This window comes from Centrocercus urophasianus, unplaced genomic scaffold, assembly GCF_019232065.1.
Source record: "Centrocercus urophasianus isolate 14NV4802_14NV808 unplaced genomic scaffold, USGS_Curo_1.0 seq_10, whole genome shotgun sequence".
NCBI classification, from domain to species: domain Eukaryota; kingdom Metazoa; phylum Chordata; class Aves; order Galliformes; family Phasianidae; genus Centrocercus; species Centrocercus urophasianus.
In genome coordinates, this window is record NW_024884142.1 from 73070744 (window position 1) to 73088021 (window position 17278).

The 17278-nt window shown below is 40.8% G+C and overlaps 1 protein-coding gene across 1 annotated transcript; it reads right to left on the bottom strand.

Annotated features, from left to right (window-relative positions):
* On the bottom strand, positions 1 to 16149 carry FAM98A (family with sequence similarity 98 member A). The gene is made up of 8 exons (XM_042824284.1): positions 15947 to 16149; positions 13543 to 13691; positions 11882 to 12016; positions 8892 to 9076; positions 6390 to 6470; positions 4971 to 5087; positions 2860 to 3027; positions 1 to 1907 (listed from the first exon to the last, which is right to left on the bottom strand). The coding sequence occupies exons 1-8, from the start codon at positions 15997 to 15999 to the stop codon at positions 1128 to 1130; spliced, it is 1668 nt and encodes a 555-aa protein (XP_042680218.1). The 5' UTR covers positions 16000 to 16149; the 3' UTR covers positions 1 to 1127.
* Positions 16150 to 17278: the final 1129 nt, after the last annotated feature.

The window sequence follows — 17278 nt, forward strand, 5'->3', positions numbered from 1 at the left end:
CAACATACAGATACTTTTATTGCTCACCTTTTATACAACAGCAAACCTTCAGCCATTTTCTTTCACAGCTTGACAATGTTTATGTACACAAAAAACCCAGCAAGAAGCATTATGTGGCTTTCAGTAAAGGAAAAAAAAAACAAAAACAAACCAATTCATTAGAACATCAAACTCAGCCAGGCTTTATTTTCTGCAGCAATAATAAAAGGGCTTCCTCCAGGCAGGAACTAAACTTCCCAGGCCGTAGTGCATTTCTTTAAAAAGACAATCCCCAAAACAAATTGCCCTAGATCTGCTGAGCCAGTGGTATTAACTTGCAAATAAAATAATTTCAACTTGTCTTCCTTTTTTTTCTAGCTGATTTCAAGTAAAAATTAAGTTTGAAGGAGGAACAACTTGTTTTGGATGGATGCAGGTCAGTTTGAATTGCTACACCTAACTACAGGCTTATGTACACTACCAGTTCACAATTTAGCTTAGTTTTAAATAATCTTTGCAGATTTTGGCGGCGGTAAGTCTTCAGACTTGAGCAGGTGGGAAAAAATTTGTTTAATGGAAGATAAGGCTACCAAACATGACATCTACAGCAGAGCTCATATAATAGATAACAAACCTGTCTGCTAGAGGGAAATTGCTGTGGGGACCTGCGTATGTGTGCAACTTCAATTAAAAGAAGAGGACAGCAATCCAGAAGCAATATTTAGCACTGATTTTAGGTCATATAACTGAACAATGGGTAGGGGATGCAGAAATTCCATTGTATACTGAAACATATAATTCTGACTAGACCTCTTTATAATTTTTCCAATTGAAGCGTCAAGCAAAACACAGCAGGTAGTTTTGGAATCAATGTGTTTTGAGCAGATGTAAGTCCAACATCAAAAAAGCATGACTATTAATTTACGATTAAGTGAAGTGCAGTGAGTAGTTATGATGCATTCAATTCTGATAGACTGGGGGGGAAGGAAAGTATAGAAAGCTATACTTAGTTCAATACAAAATATCCCACCCCAAAAGATTCTGCCTCATACGTACAAACCTGTACTGATTCAAAAGCGATTAAACCAAGACTCTGAAACCAGGTTTTTATTATTTGAGCTCTGCTGAAGCAAAAGTTTTTAGCAACCTCAGCTTGTGAAGTGCCTTCCTTGTCCAAAACCAGACTGATTATACTGATAGCCTCCATGCTGGAAGTGCTGCTCGAATTGCCCACCTGGATTAAAATTCTGTCCACCTCTGCCTCCCCAGCCGCCTCCTTGACCTCCACGGCCACCACGACCACCACGGCCACCTCTGCCTCCTCCACGCCCACCCCCTCGGTCACTGTGGGACCCACCATCTTGGTATCTGTTGTCTTGCTGGTAGCCACCACCCCCTTGGTAGCCACTTCCTGTGTATGAAGATGACTGGTAGCCACCATAGCCTCCTCCTTGGTAGCCACCGCCACCACCACCATGGTAGCCACCCGTTTGAAAACCTGCATCTCTGTAGTTGCTATCCCTGTAGTTGCCATCCTGGTAGCCACCACCTCCACCATCTGTCCACCCTCCTTGAAGTTTGTTTCCTCTTCCACCTCCTCTGCCACCATGATCATAGCCACCACGTCCTCCTCGCCCTCCTCGATCATGGCCTCCTTGATCATGACCTCCTCGTTCATGACCTCCTCGTCCTCCATATGATGAGTCATAGCCTCCTCTTCCTCCTCGCTCATGACCACCATGGCTGTGACCCCCGTGGTCATAACCTCCTCGCCCTCCATATGGGGATTCATAGCCACCTCTTCCTCCTCGGCCACCACTTTGTTGTGGACCAGCCTCTGGCCTTTTCTGCCAGGGTGGCATCTCAGGAGGTGGCGGTTCAATTTCATTGGGCCTTCCTCCTCTGTCAGGCACTCTCCCCATAAGAACCTGCAAAGGGAAAGGGAAACTGCCTTAGGAGTTGTAAGATCTCACAGAAGCAGGTTATTTTGTTAATTTTTGTTACTGTCTTGAAAGACATTTAATACTGATAATGGAATTAAGTCAACAGAATACAGATCAGCAGCAGGGCAGTGCCGCATTCCTAGTAAGGTGTGTATATAATCTGATGATAGTCACATCTGTCTTCCCACTTCCTTCCTTTTAAATTTCACACTCCAACTACACTAAAAGGTGCAAAAATTATTTGCAGTAGGAGGTTAAATTATGCCACTATTCCATTCTAAATGAACTAGAACATTACCTGAGCTACAAAATGGAGAAAAGCATGTATGAATACACAATTTTCAAAGTACACTTTGGTGCACAGCTCCTGATCTTCAAGTTCGATAAGTGTACTTTTGTGAGCCTGTAAAAACCTAATTCTTAAAACACAGAAACTGTTCAGTCCAAATCATATTTCTACTATATCATTACTAAAAGTACACACTTGACTAGAATCTCTCATTTGTGTGCAGAGGAGAATCTGACCTGTGACATATTCAAAAGATTTTAATAGATTTTATTTATATAGTACAGAAAGTTACTATGTAGGTGTTATTTTGGATATCATGACAGAATTAGGCAACAGCAATGCAAGAACACCAGTAATGCTGATAAGACAGAGCAGGCAACTCCTGCTGAAAATAATCAAATGTTTCAACTTTCCTTTTTTTTTCCCAGTGCCCCTAAGAAGGGGCACTCTGAACCTTAACAAGTAAAGCTACAGTTCCTCCTAATGCACTGATGTGCAATTTAGAGTACACAGATGTCGAGTTTCTTATCTCTTATTTCTAACTCCCATTTACAATCATAAAAAGAAAGTACGATTTATTACTGCATTCAAGTAACTTTAATATTCATGACAGAAAAAGTGATATTAGCTACTTGTCACCAAGGGTACCTTATTAATGGCACATGCAGTCTTTTCTCGGATGGATCCACTGCTTGTTCTCATAATTTTTGATAGATCTTGCCGAGCTGCCAAGAGATTTGCAACAGAAATAGTGCACTTAGTGGATAAGAGGGCACGTTTTGGCTGGTAGACTTTAGCCAGCTTTTCTGTCTGACTCTGTTGAAGAAAAGAAAAACAAAACTCAGTCAGCTAAAGACATGGGAAAGCAATCTCACCAGAAGAATCAACTGCAAAAGATGTCACTGCAAGTAGGAAAAAAAAGTGAATATAAAAGTAGTAACAATCACTGTGTAGCCGAGAATCACCACAATTAATGCTAACATTTGTCATATTAACACTACTCTAAATCAACTGAAGAGACACTGGCTTTCTGACAATCTTAACAGCAACCAAGTACATGCAGACTTAGTTCTCAGGCAAACACAGGATAGGAGGGTCATATAGGTATATAAATTACCACTAACGTGGTACCAAAAGTGGAACAAATTTGGAAGTCATTTCAAGCCCTCCTCTTAAGCCTGCACAAATCTCTACCCCACATCCATTCCATTTACAATAGTATCACCAAGTCCCCAGCCCTGCATCACTACAAAAAGGTTGCAATCACTCTTCTGGAGTCTTTCTTCCAATCAGCATCATCACAGAGTCAATCCATCAAGAGGTATTGGCATAACTGAATCTCTCAACTACTCTCAGTTCAGTTCTGTCTTGCATACTGTACAGCCCACGCTAGAAACTGGATCTTCAGACTCAACTTTGCTTTGCAATTAATCTCTCTTCCTCTACTTCATTACAGTATTCATATTTCAAATACCTTAAGGCACAATAGCAGTTACCCAGTTCACAGAGGTAACAGAAATCTGCACTTGTTAGTTATGTCTCTATGTGTGGTTAAAGCATAATGGAGGACGCAGTTAAAATAAAACAGATTGCAATCCAAACTCAGCCAAAATGGCTGCAGAGACAGCTGGACCTCTATTGACAGCAGTGGGAACAGGCAAGGGAGGTTTTCCAACAGATTTCTCAACAGGGCAAGAATTTAAGAACAAGTTTTAAAATACTAAAATTCTATTTTTCCATCTAAAAGCAGAAGACTGGAACTGATAAGAGGGGAAGTATGCATTTCCAAGTGGCTCCAGAGTAAGTTTTTAGAACCAAGAGCTTGTATTTTACATTACAACTGAATCATTTATTCAAAGTGAAGGAAAACATTAACTTTGTTACCTTACAGCTCACATTTTACAATTAAAATGCAGTTGCTTTTATATAAATCACATACCCAAAAAGTAAAGCATTTGACACTTCTAAGTCACAAACTACGGCTAATAACAAACCTCAGTCTCAAAACTGCTAGCAGTGTGTTAGCAGATTTGGTTTAGCCCTAGAAAACAGAAGTTACATACCATTTTCAAGATCCTGACATACTCTATACATTTGTTTTTTTTAAACTATAAAACATAGAAAACGGGGAAAGCATGTAATTACTTTTAAAAGAACAATCACATTACTTAGAGAAAACACAGCTCATGTCACAGCCACTTGCACAGTTCGAAGATGAGAACAGCATATAAAATATTACCCTGACCATGAGGTAAAAGTGCAAGTAGTGCCTTAGCAGCTTTTCACATGGGGCATCTGTTGAGCTGTGCTTGCAGACACACTTTGAGGAAATCTGATCACTGTAAACAGCACAAAGCTAAAGGGTCATAAAGAGAAAGATGCTGTTGTACCATTGCACAGCACTTAGAGATTCGCACTCAGGTCCTCTCAATGCAAATGGTTGTATCCACAATCTTTTGTTACTATTTTTCTAGCAGCCAGTACATACAGTAACTTTCAGTACTTTCTGGCTTTCTTGTATGTTATACATGGTCCATCTTCTCGTCTCTCATGCTGCTTTTAAATCCAACAAATCAGTTTTGAGTAAAATTTGGTGATCATCTTACATTGTCAGAAAATTCTTTATGAAACTTAAACCAAAACCAGATAACTCCTCTGGTCATCTCCTGCTCAAAGGGTAAAACAACGAAGCGGTTTTCCAGGGTTACTTAAGATAAAGAATCACCATAAACCAGGACTTCACGGCACATTATTTGTACCTTAGCTCTGTCTGACCAGCCAAAGGACTGCACAGTAACATCCAAACGTTTGACTAACAGTTTTCTTCGGACTTCATATTCGTTGACTATGGCTTGATTAATTGCTTCAATTTTTTCCTGAAACAAAAATTTGCAAATATAACCTATAGATTAGAGATAAAACATTTCTAGTTCAGACAATAAATTACATGGATAAAAGAGAACCAGACACACACAGACATTAACCAGGGCTTAAGCCTGCAATCAACTATCTTGTCAAATGGGTCCACATAAGCTATGTCTGCTGACACTGTTTTCCCAAAGGTTTCATAGGCTGCTACCTCCATATTCAGTCTTGTACTATTTCTAACAGACACAGTTGTCTGTGGCTCATAAGAGACATAAAGCTGCACACTGTTGATGCATTTCTCAATACTCCCAGGACAGAGAAACAGAAAGTGAGAAAAGACTAGATGCAACAAACTGAAGGAGATGCAAGGACAACCTAAGTCCTAGGGACCACAGTGCCCTTGCCTGTTTAAAAAGAAGCAAGCTTAAGGCTGAAGATAGAGCACTAAAAGTAAAGTACTGTAAGAAGATCTTGATTAAAACACAATACACATACAGACATGACAACTAAGTGCCCTACAGGTAGAAGCCAACACTAGAAATGCACATGGTAGCACACAATGCTCTAGTCAGAGCAACAGTTGAAATATGTTCCAGTAAGGAGATGATTTTTGTAGAGATTGAAGCCTGGCTGAAGGGAACTGGTGGATGCCCATTTTCAGCCCAGGCAATACAAGTATTTGAGGACACAGACTGTTTTGGAAATAGAAAGTCTTCAAGTCTTTGAAAAAGAGGTTCAAAAGAGACTCAGTCTTGTTATAGCTTTGTGCTGCTGAGCAGCAGCACCTCACCAAGGCAACATCCTTTGAGAGCAGCAGATGACAAAAACAAGTCCTGATTGAAGATGATCATGGTTCGGCCACCTGGGTGTACAGCTTTTCTCAGCTTCTACCTGTGCACCCACTGCTTCATGGGGAAGAGACTATGAAGGAAAAAGACTACTCCAGCAGCACAGAAGGAGAGAAATAAATGAGAGGAGGACCCATAGCTTAGCTAGAAAGAAGCTACAGAAGGGGGCGTTACATTATTTCAGCAAAGCTACATCATCCAGCACTGGAAAGCAGCAGGAGAGGAAGGCACAAGCACACAGCTCAGCAGAGAATCCCACCATAAACAGTAGCTTTCTGCCTTATTTTGGGAAACATTTGTACACATCTGTTCATACAGATTCACGAGCTCAAGAAAGATCTTTCAGCAGTTGTTGAGGATTTACTGTATCAGCATACATTTTAAAATACTGCAAAAAAATTGTCTTTTCATCTTTATATAAGTGAACAAGGGAAACAGGCTCTAACACCTGCAACTGCTTACCCAGTGAGCTGGTCCCAGCTGCTTCTTCAAGAGAGGTTTTCCAACATGATTAGGTGGAACCTTTGCTAGGGTTTCTTTCAGCTGTTAGAAGACATACAAAAATGTAAGCATTGCCTGAAAAACAGCTTTTCAAGATTCAGCTTACAGCAGAAGACTATTAAATGGTCGCAGACAAAACAAAGCAGGTTCCACTATCAAGTTGTTTTCTTTGAGACAGAGAACAAAGTATACCTATTTTGTAAAGCAACATTATTTTAGTATCTCTGATAGTCCTGGCTACAATTATCTAAAAATTAAAAGAGAGAATTACAGAAATACACACTTCAAATAATAAGTTTCCATGAGCTACAGCTCCCCTTGAATATAGATACTCTATATGTCATCCTCTTAATTAGGAAAAAACAGAAAAGTTTGTATCAAAAAGGTTTGGACTACAGGAAACAGAACCTAAGAAGTGACCTCTCTCTTCAATCAAAAGGAAGAAGTATTCAATATGATTCAATATTTAATTTGGATTTTAAAAATTTGGGTAATATTGTTAGAAGTTTTGAGAAAGATAACCTAAGGACTTTGTGAGGAAGAAATGGAGCAGCAAGGGTAAAGACTTTGATCAAAGTACGTTGGAATTAGGAAGCTTCCCTTTTCCACTACTGCAAACCACATTTTTCAACCTTTTCAGCTGTTCATTCTAGCAGTTATTTTAACATGTGTGGTGACCCTGTCTTCCAACAGGTGTTGAGTCCCATTTGTTAAACAAACATTTTAAACAGAACAGCTGAGTTGTTGGTGGATCATTAACAACAAGACAATTACACAAAGACGGTATCCCAAACCAAACACAAATTAAAACATAGCTTGATTTTCATACTCCAGTACAAAGCACTGTCATTGCAAGGCTCCCTTTTTAAGAGCAAGTAAACATGAGGGTGATTTCTTGCTGTAGCTATCTCCTTAAAGTGAAAACTTTACTTGACTAAGTTTTCACATTCTTCTCAACTACTCCATATTTTTTCATTAGAAAATGAAAATTAGAAATGAAATGTGAAAATGATAGAAAATGATGTTTTCCATTAATTAGATAGCTTTACTTTTGTCCTCAAACACTGCAAACATCTGAGATGTTTGGGCCGTAAGCTGTACAGTATTTCTGACACATCACAGAATCATAGAATCTTTTGAATTGGAAGGGGTCCTTAAAGGTCACCCAGCCCAACTCTCCTGCAATGAACAGCGTTAGATCAGATTGCTCGGAGCCTGATCCGCAAGTTAAATTTTTTACTTCATTAAACTGTAAAGACAGTTCAGTTTGAATAACAGAACCTATGGATACAAATCATAAAGATAACATCAATGTAGCCTTAATGATTTTGCAAGGTATATGCAAGTACGGCTTTAAAGCAAGACAGCGTACAAGGAACTTCAGTGACAGGGTAAAACAAAGCATTAGATTTAAAAGATTCTGATAGTATAATTTGTATTTTTACAGCCTCTCTCAAAGCTTGCTAGCGCTGTACATTTTTATGAGTTTTTTTTCACCTTTCATTGAAAATGGAAGCACAGATTTCTTACATATCTAACTGACAAATGCCCATGACAACACCGAAACCAGAAACAAAAACAAACCGCTTCCATTCCACATTTTGGACTGATGAGAAAATAAATAAATAAATAAATAAATAAATAAAAAATCACCATTCCCTTCTTCAACAAGTCAAACCAATGATTGGTTTTCTTGAGAGGACTAGGGGGCAAGAAATGGAGCACTGGTTTCAGCTGCTTAAGTTTGGTTAAGTGCAATGCAACTAAAGAGTTAACTTCTCAGAGAGTGTTCTGTGGAGCTACATAAATACGTCCGTTCTTTAAAGTTTACAGAGTTTCTTTGCTGCTGTTCTGTTTTTCCCTGCAGAAGAAAAGCTGTGTGTCTGCACACAGGACAGTCTATTCCACTTCATTTTTCAACTTTGTAAGGATTGCTTGACCAAAAGGAAAACTTTAAGAAAACAAAGAGCAACCTGGAGAACGAATACATGTAAAGAAACAAAAATGGAACCACAAGAACTGATAAAGCCTCAGGGAAAAGGAGTAAACTTGACTTTAGTTACAATAACACCTTTTAACCTAAACATTTTTAACAGGAGGTTCCTGTAGAAGTTTGTTCTTCTGTCTGTATCTTGTAATAGATTTCTCCTTAATATTCTTCCCAAGGTCTAAGCTCAGCATTTTCTATGTCTCCTGCAACAGGTCACGACATTAAAACCTAGAGCAGAGTAAGAAACACCTCACCCTTTAAGGCAACGATACGATAGTCCGTGACCCCGTGCCTTGGCATGGAAAAAGCCTTTAAACTCATTTTCCAAATTCTGACTCTTGGCATACCCAGTAAACCACCACAATTCAAGCTCTGGAATTTCAAGAGAGACAAATCTCTCCTTGGTAGCAGAACTATTTTTCATTGAAACAGCAACACAGTAAGCACTCTAGTTTTTTTCCTTTGGTCCTTACTTTTTTTTCAATTCCACTGAAGAACTGGAACATCGTTATGTTGGCTGGAGGCTTGGACATGCCTAAAGCAATACATATGCCTTTTAGCTCCTGAAAGACTTCACTGCCACCTCCTTCCTGTGCTTTTTTAGGAGGGGCGTTCACACACAGCATTCTGGCAGCTTCCAGTTCTGAGATGAGGTATGCTGGGGCAAGAAAAATTAGATTTCAGCATCAGATATAGCCGAGGAAAATACTTCAGAACCAACCATAACTCAAGTGCTCACAATCAACTAATGTGCAAATGGCATGGCTTAGTTAAAGCTATGATTCAGGTATCCACACAATGCTCATGTTTCTAACCACCACTAAGCCCAGTGCTAGATACACGTAAGCAGAAGAAAAGCTCAGTGCAATGAATTAAAGCCTGGAAAAAAAAAATCCCTAAAATTCTGACAGGTATTACAGATTCCAGTGCACAACTCTTTTCCTTCAGGCTTTGTCCAGCAAGGACAGGAGATTAGGAACAAGAAAATAAGCAGTATGAGAGACTCAGACATGCATTTTAAGCTAAACATGCAAACACTGCTTGAAGTTCTGGCAAATGATACAAGGACATGAGTAAATAAAAGTGAAATGCTGGATGAACCCCTTCTGCTTTTCCCAGGAAAGATGCAGAGTGGAGAAACAACCTCACTTTTTAAAGTACTGTTGAGAACTCAAGTTTACCATTCCAGAAAAGAAAACAGCAGCTGATAAAGTTGAAGCTAGAATGCATGCATGGCTCCCCAACATTAGATCTGTGAGAGCCTATCATCACATCTGAACTCCTTTGTCAAAAAAAGAAAAAAAAAGAAAAAAGAAAGCAGTGACAGGATGAGATGAAATGGTTTTAAACTGGAAAAGAGTAGATTTAGACTAAACACTAGGAAGAAATTCTTTACTGTGAGAGTGGTGAGACACTGGAACAGGTTGCCCAGAGAGGTTGTAGATGGCCCCTCACAGGAGATGCTCTCAAGGCCAGGCTGGATGGGGCTGTGAGCAGCCTGGTCTAGAGGGAGGTGTCCCTGCCTGCAGGGGGTTGGAACTACATGATCTTAAAGGTCCCCTCCAACCCAAACCATTCCATGAAAAATCACAGGATTTCTGAACATTGTCTACATCTGTAATTGCAGCATTGTGATGTAGGTTACAGTAATAAAAAGCTAGCGTACAGCCTTTAGGTGCAGCTTCCACAGTTTTAGGGTCTGAATTAAAAAAACCAAACACATTTAACAATACTTTTGTCTTGAATCACACTGAGTGTCTTTAACATCAATTTAAATAATTAGTTCTTCAAATAAGGATTGAAAGATTGGACGCTACAGTGAAAAAAAGAGATTTGTGGATATACAAAACTTTAATATTAAAAAACCAGCTTAATACCTCCAAAACTGGAATTTCTTTTTGCATATGCCAATACTGCACTGAATTCCAGTGATGCTGCTCACCGAGGCAGTCCTACTTACTTATATTTAGCTGGTGCTTTTGATAAGAATACTGTTCTGCCTTTCAACTGACATAAGCTATGCTGTGTTTTTGCCTTTATTTTTTATTTTTTTTTTATTTTTTTTAAATATAAAATACCCTGGCATTCACACACAGAGCATAAATCTTTTTCTGGAAAAAAAAAAAAAAAAAAAAAAGAAAAAAGAAGAAAAGAAAATGAGTTTATGGCTCACATAAAAAAACAACACCTAGTAAGTTAGTTTGATGCAGGTAATGAAAGCTGTGCAAAAGTTCTAGGCACTAGGATTATGTTAAACAGAAGGACTGTGGCATCAATTTCAAATCCACATTTAACAGTAAACAAAGTATTCCTGCCAGATGGAACACTAGATTGCAAATTCTGAACATAACTTTATATTACCAACATGTACATCACTGAAGACCTCTGGGATAAGCCCAGTCACACACAAGCCAAATTTACTGAAGGCTTAGCTCACAGAGAACAAGCCAAAGGGCAGACGCATTTGAACTACAAAATATTTTAAATGCTGTGATTGCCTCATTTCACCTGATATTTTTGAATATATTATCAAATCAAGTTCAGATTTAAGCCTTACTACCTGTTCTTCTCCAGCTGCTGCAATACAGGAACCTACACTGCAATTCATTCCCCACATCTCAGCTGGAGGTAGAATGATATTCCTGCTTTGAATAGTTATAGAATCAGCAGCAAGTGAAGAAACAAAACAAATGCTGAATTTAAGACGAGATTAAAATTAATATTAAAATTCTTAACTCTGACACTTGCAATTTTATTTTATTTTATTTTTTTTTTTTAAATGTGCATCAACATCACACACTTTTTCCAAATTTCAGTGCTATTTCTTCCACACTTAAAATTCCTGAACAGGAATAAAAGCAAGTTAGATTTTCAGATGCACAGGATGGAAAAATGATAGGAGGACATCACTCTTGATACTGCTCATTTCTTTTGGAGAAGCAGAAAGTAACATTGAGAGTGTTTGTTAAGGGAGATAATCAAAAGAACTTGAGCAGGGATCTTTTCCACAGCAGTTTCAATTACTGCTGAGTGTAGGAAAACACAAATCCTACTGCACCTTGCAAGTCATCCTGATGGGGGCACTAAAAGGATGATGATCTGATATTAGTGGAAGTTTTTAGTCCTTTCTGAACAAAGCTCAGTAGCTAAATCCTGCCAGAAGTCTCACATGATTCCTACTTCAGAGCAGCTTTTGAGAAGCAGGAGAAGCTTTTTGCTAGTGAATGCAAGAAGAGTTAACGCAAAATATCTTCATGCACCGGCTACAGAGCGACTGGTAAATTTACAAGACCCTGAAGTGTAATACTCTGACATCAGACATTACAGGGAAAAAATAATTTTTAATTTTAGGAAGCTGCTTTTATACACTATGGGAAACAAAGCACCTTGTCACAGCATCTCACTAAGTGTAAGAATATGAGTCTTTGCACAGAAACCATAGTTACTTGCAATTCCAACTTACTAAGCAGCAAGAGACAGTTCTTTTGGTTAAGAAGGCGTTTTGTCACATCTCCCGTTGTCAACGATGTGTATGGACAGTTCATTTCAGCCAGCAACCCACTCACTTCGAGTTGAAATTCTTCAGCTTCATTTGGACCTCAGAAGAAAAATAATAATTTGTTTACAGCTATGATTAAAGTAAGTTAACTCTTAAAAATAATACTGCTTTGCTTCAGTTGCTTTCTAACATGAAAATTCTACTTGCAATGGAAGCCAAATGCGTTCTTAGGGTTTTTCAAGGACAGAGCACAACCTCTTTGGAGGCTTGATGTCCCTCACTACTGTAAAATTACCTTTCACTGAAAACTTAACCCAGCTACAACAGACAGCCGCTGGCAAATTGTACAGTGAAAAGGGACACTAAAAACAACATAAATTTTACAGGGTATTTTAAGTAGACTAATTGCTCCCACTACAAGCATGTTAAATAAGCCTCACATGGTCATGAAAAATACGGTTTATGAGTGCTTATGTTTGCACTTCCTAACATGCTAATATTTCCACTAACATTTGTCAACTGATCTTACTTTGTACTAAAATCCTTTAAAAACAATTAAGTCATTTAAGCCAAAGTTTTGTTTCTGATACAAGTATCAACCTAAGTGCTACTAGTGAAACAAGCCTGAATTTATTATGCCAAATTATGGGAAAAAAAATAAAAGGGATAAAGTAACAGTCTTCTTTTGAAGAGAGACTGCACAGATTACAGACTGTCCTGGGCTAAACTTGAGTCACGGGAAATGAAGGAAGGACTTGATTATATATGACAAATAAAATGTTGACAATTTGAAATAGGTGTTAAGAATACTGCCAAACTGTATTTTTATACAAGATGTACAGGAAGAAACTTACACCCCTACAGGTGGAGAAAAGTGATGTTATTAGTGATAGGGAGTCAATTACACTCCCAGAAGAAGGGATGCAAATACCAAGAGCAATAAGGAAAATGGCACGTGGAGGTAAAAGACAGCCATCTTTGGGAACCGAGCAGACTGAAAACCAAATTCACATTTGGGGTTGATACGCTAGAAAATCAGAAGTATGGGTTATCACAACAATTCAACAATTTAATCCTCAGAATGTCACAACTTGTTGACCGAAAATAATGTTTCTGGAAAATGGGGGTTTGTTTCTTATTTTGGTGGAGGAAACATCTGCAAACTCTTTTCTGCAGAGTATTTCATAAAGAGAGAAAAAATACATGGCATGGACAGAGTTATGGTAACCAATAATAACACGAAAATACAGCTGCTGTAGTCATGAGAATGTTTCTTTGAACAGTAAATATTTCCTACATCCTAATTACAAACAGAAGGCTTGAAATAAGCCTCTAATAAAAAACAACTAATTTTTCCTTAAATCCATTCCCAAAATTTAAGAAACATCTACATTTGCACCACTAAACAAACCTATTACCAGAATACTGTTTGATCCCTGCTATTACTTCAGCCTCTACAGGCCACTTACTAGGCAAGCCTGAACTCTGAGGTGGAGAACAACCGAAAATCAGACAGCATACAGACAGTACTCGCTGGTACATTAGATTTAGCAGTTACCAACCCAAACACAACAGGCAAGAACAAACACAAAGTGCACATTTGTGCTAGAGTTACGGCTACTTACTGTTAGTTGCTTGCACATTTTCCTCTAGTTTACAGAACAGCCGTAACTCAGATACCAACCAAGCACAGAGTTTGGTGAACTCAGGGGAACTGGCTCCACGAGAGACTGCCTGAGCCAGTGCTCCGTCATCTAACAATGGACCTTTGTAACTGACAAGCAAAACAAAAGCACAGTTCATTAAAGTTGACAGCGACCAATTTGTTGCACATTTATTTTATGCTCTATATAAACAGAGAGCTACACCCTCATCAGATATGAAATGCTGAACATCTAAAACTGTAAGATAAATTCCTGTGCTGTGCTGTAAATGTCTGAGTAAGCCCAATCTGTCCGTGTACATTAGCTTAATGGCACTGAGATCATGTCACAAGACATTACAATCGAGTGCTTCATCCTGGAGAAGGCTACCATATACAGCTGCAAATTCTTTGTCTCCAGCTCTTGGAGACATTATACTTACCTTTGGCAACTGCAGTTCTAAAACATCGTTTCTGAATGCTGCTTTATAGCATGTTGAACAACTACTACTAGATTGGTGCATCTTTTCTGCCACTTCCTATTAAGTGTTAAAGTAGGGAAGGACTTGGATACAAACCTTACCAAAGCGATTCTAAATACCCTCCTTGGGAATGTTACATTCTTCAAAGGGTACAAGAAAAATGCACAGGAGACCACTGCTCTCTGCATAATAAAATAAAGCAGAACCAGGCCTATGTGTAAGAAAGCACAATTCTAGAGAACCAGTTTCAGAAGATCAGTTTTGAGGTCACCTGTGCAGTGACATCCTATTGGAGGAGAGAGAAAAGTAAGGAGAAGACAGCCCTATGAATCAGGCAGAAGCACAAAGCCAGAGCTTATCAGAGTGTGCTGAAAACACAAAGGATTTTTCTGTATACCATACCCAAAACAGAAACTGCCAAGAGCAAGAATAATCAACCAAAATCATTCTTTTGAACTTCCAGAGTAAATTCACCCAGAACGTCACAGCAACCTAGTGAGTTCAGTCAACTCTTGGCAAACCTCAGTGGAAAAACATCTCGCAAAGGGCAAATTTAAGTGGTACTTTCACTTTGTTGTTATGCTTAACGTCACACATAAAGGGTGTGTCTTCACAACAGTTTGTTAGCATCCAACCAAAATGAAGGAGTTACTCTCAGAAATAACTTTCCCCCACAGAGCAGTTTAACAAGTGACAGAGAGTTAACCTACTAGCAGCTGATGAGAAGTTGTAGCAGGGACATAATGTGGGGAGATTACCTCACCACAGCAGGGCAGACAATTCCAACACACTAACCAAAGCAAGTTTAAGTCCTGTCCCACACATACATGGGAGTGTGCGTGACTCAGTGGAAACATCAAGTTATAGATTCAAGTAGAAATGAAGAGATGACACGCCTTTTGCTTCGGCAGGATCTGCATTTAAAACATCTCTCAGGTTAAAGGTCCTTTTTGCTAGTATTTTCTGTTGATAGATACGACATCTTAACTGTAATATTGACGCTAGCTATGATTTCAGCTACACAGCTCCTTGGCTAGCAGTCCAATGTGCAGACTTGCAACTGTGAGCAGCCTCTTACTTCTGTTCACGTTCCCAGAGCTGCTTGTGCTCCACATTCTCTTAGTAGTGCTACACTGCCAGGTCTGCCTGCTCCTTGAAGCCAGGAATACCCTTTCAAACATATGGCAAAAAAAGAAGCTGACCACGTCATGTGCATCGTGGCTGGGACCTTTTCACATTTCAGTCACTGCAATACCTGCCAAAACAGAAGCCTATTTGTCAAGCTGGGGAACTATCATCACCAACTTAGCCTGGAAATATAATCTTTGCGGCTCGGGTCACACTCCAACAAAGTGATTTATGGGAACACGGCCAACGTGAATAAATACAGCTGTTTGCACAGAACCAGCAGCAGTGAAGTCACGACTGCTGCTCCCTGAGCTCCCAGCAGTGCAAGCTTATAGCAGGACACGCTCTACTCGCTCTCCTTCATATTTATATAACCTTTACAGACTCTGCTGGAATAAAAAGTTTAAGCTAGAGAAGCTTCCAGTGCTATATTAATTATTCAAAAAAAAAAAAAAAAAAAGCAAAGAAAAAGCGCTAAGTCACGAGCGGTTTTTCGGTTGTCGTTATTTGTCCAAAATACAAAAAAACTAAGAGTTATCCTGTCCCCCGACTTCCCCCCCCCTCTCCTCCGACCTCAGCCACACCGAGGTTCGTAAGCAGACGGCACCGCCACAACTCAACGCGCGGGAAGAGCGCCAGAACGCCCTCGCAGCTGCAGCCCCACCGCTGGGCGCAGCGCCTCTCCGCTCGGCCTGCCGGCGGGGCTGGCAGCTCGACCGAAGGCCCGACGTGCCGGGCACACCGCCGGTATCCCCGCCCCCGGCACTCCGCACCTACCCAAGGTCCTCCAGCGACTCCAGCACGTCGCTCTCCAGCAGCTCGAACTCCATCCTGCGGCGGGGAGCGGGGGGAATCCCACACGACAGCGGCACGACGGCTGGACTCGGCGCCCCGTTACCCGCTGCAGACCCGTTAACCGCCCGGCCCCGTTCCCTGCCCCTCTGAGGAACAACGGCAGCGCACCACAGCGAGGCAAGCAACCCCCCGGCACGCGCCACCGCCCCACGTACGCCACTCACACGCCGCTACGCCGCTGACTGCCGGGTTGGCGTGTCAGGGTAGAGGGGGAGGCGGGCGGGCGGTGGAAAGCCTCCGGGCTGTCCGAATATGTGCCTGACAGGCGCGACCTCCTTCCGCGGCATTCTCCACCCACCCGCAGCGTCAGACCGCGGTGTGCAAAGGAGACGAGGGTGTGAGAGAAACGTCTGGCTGCTTTTGTGGGGCGGAAGCGCGAGAGGAGCCGAGGAGGCAATGATTCTATTCAGGCTCCGGCGAAGGCAACCCTGAACGAAGGACCCCTCATCCCGCCGCGGAACCACGCTGGAATGCATTGGGACGAGCGGCGCCGGGCGGAGAGAGACGGGACGGCACGAGGGACAAAACGCCTCAGCGAGAGAGCGTGCTGAGGGACTCCAACTCCCAGCATCCTTCTCTGGGCTGCCTCCCGAGCTAAAGTGCCTCAAGGAGCTGGAAAGAGTTCCTCGCTAATCGCTGCTTCTGCTATTAAAGGCAGGTCAAACTGCTGATTGAGGGGAGAAAGATCTCCTCAGGACCAACAGCTTAATGAGAAAGGAGCAATGAGAGCATTTATTTGCTTCTAGTTAGATAACAGATGATAAAGAGTAGCCACGGGCTATTGCAACTTCAAAAAGAACTGGCTCACGCAGCTAAGGCTCCCAGCAAGCTGCCTTACCGTGGCTAGGCTGAATTTGTCTATAAAGATGTCCTGCTTTTCCTTCAGTCCATTCATCTGAGATGCTCTGTTTAGCTATTCTGTGATTGGGACTTGGGGGGCTGGTTTTTTCCTCCCAGGTTCAACACTGCAGCTGAAGACTTGTGACACTTCACTGATGCAAGGGTTTTGTGCAGCTTCTTTGTGCAGCTCTTGTGTGCAGGGGCCAGATCCTGGAGAAACTGAGCATCTCAAGGCTAAAGCCTGTTACTGCAGGGATTGTACATATTTCTCAATTTGCCAGTAAGGACCTTCATCCCAGTTTGCCAGAGATTGGAAGAGGATGGTATTGGTGATGTTGCACAACTGCTGTTTTCTGGCCATCTGTATACTATCAGCAAAAACATAAACTCATTTTCTAGAGTAGCTGGATCTCT

Bases quoted from the DNA above. Each gene is read 5' to 3' on its own strand.
- FAM98A (XM_042824284.1), bottom strand. From the start codon at position 15,999: ATGGAGTTCGAGCTGCTGGAGAGCGACGTGCTGGAGTCGCTGGAGGAC. The intron at 5,088-6,389 runs GTAAGCAGTTGC...TTTTTGTTTCAG, and splicing joins AGCTGGGACCAGCTCACTGG to GAAAAAATTGAAGCAATTAA. The intron at 3,028-4,970 runs GTACAAATAATG...TTTCTTCAACAG, and splicing joins GCTGGTCAGACAGAGCTAAG to AGTCAGACAGAAAAGCTGGC.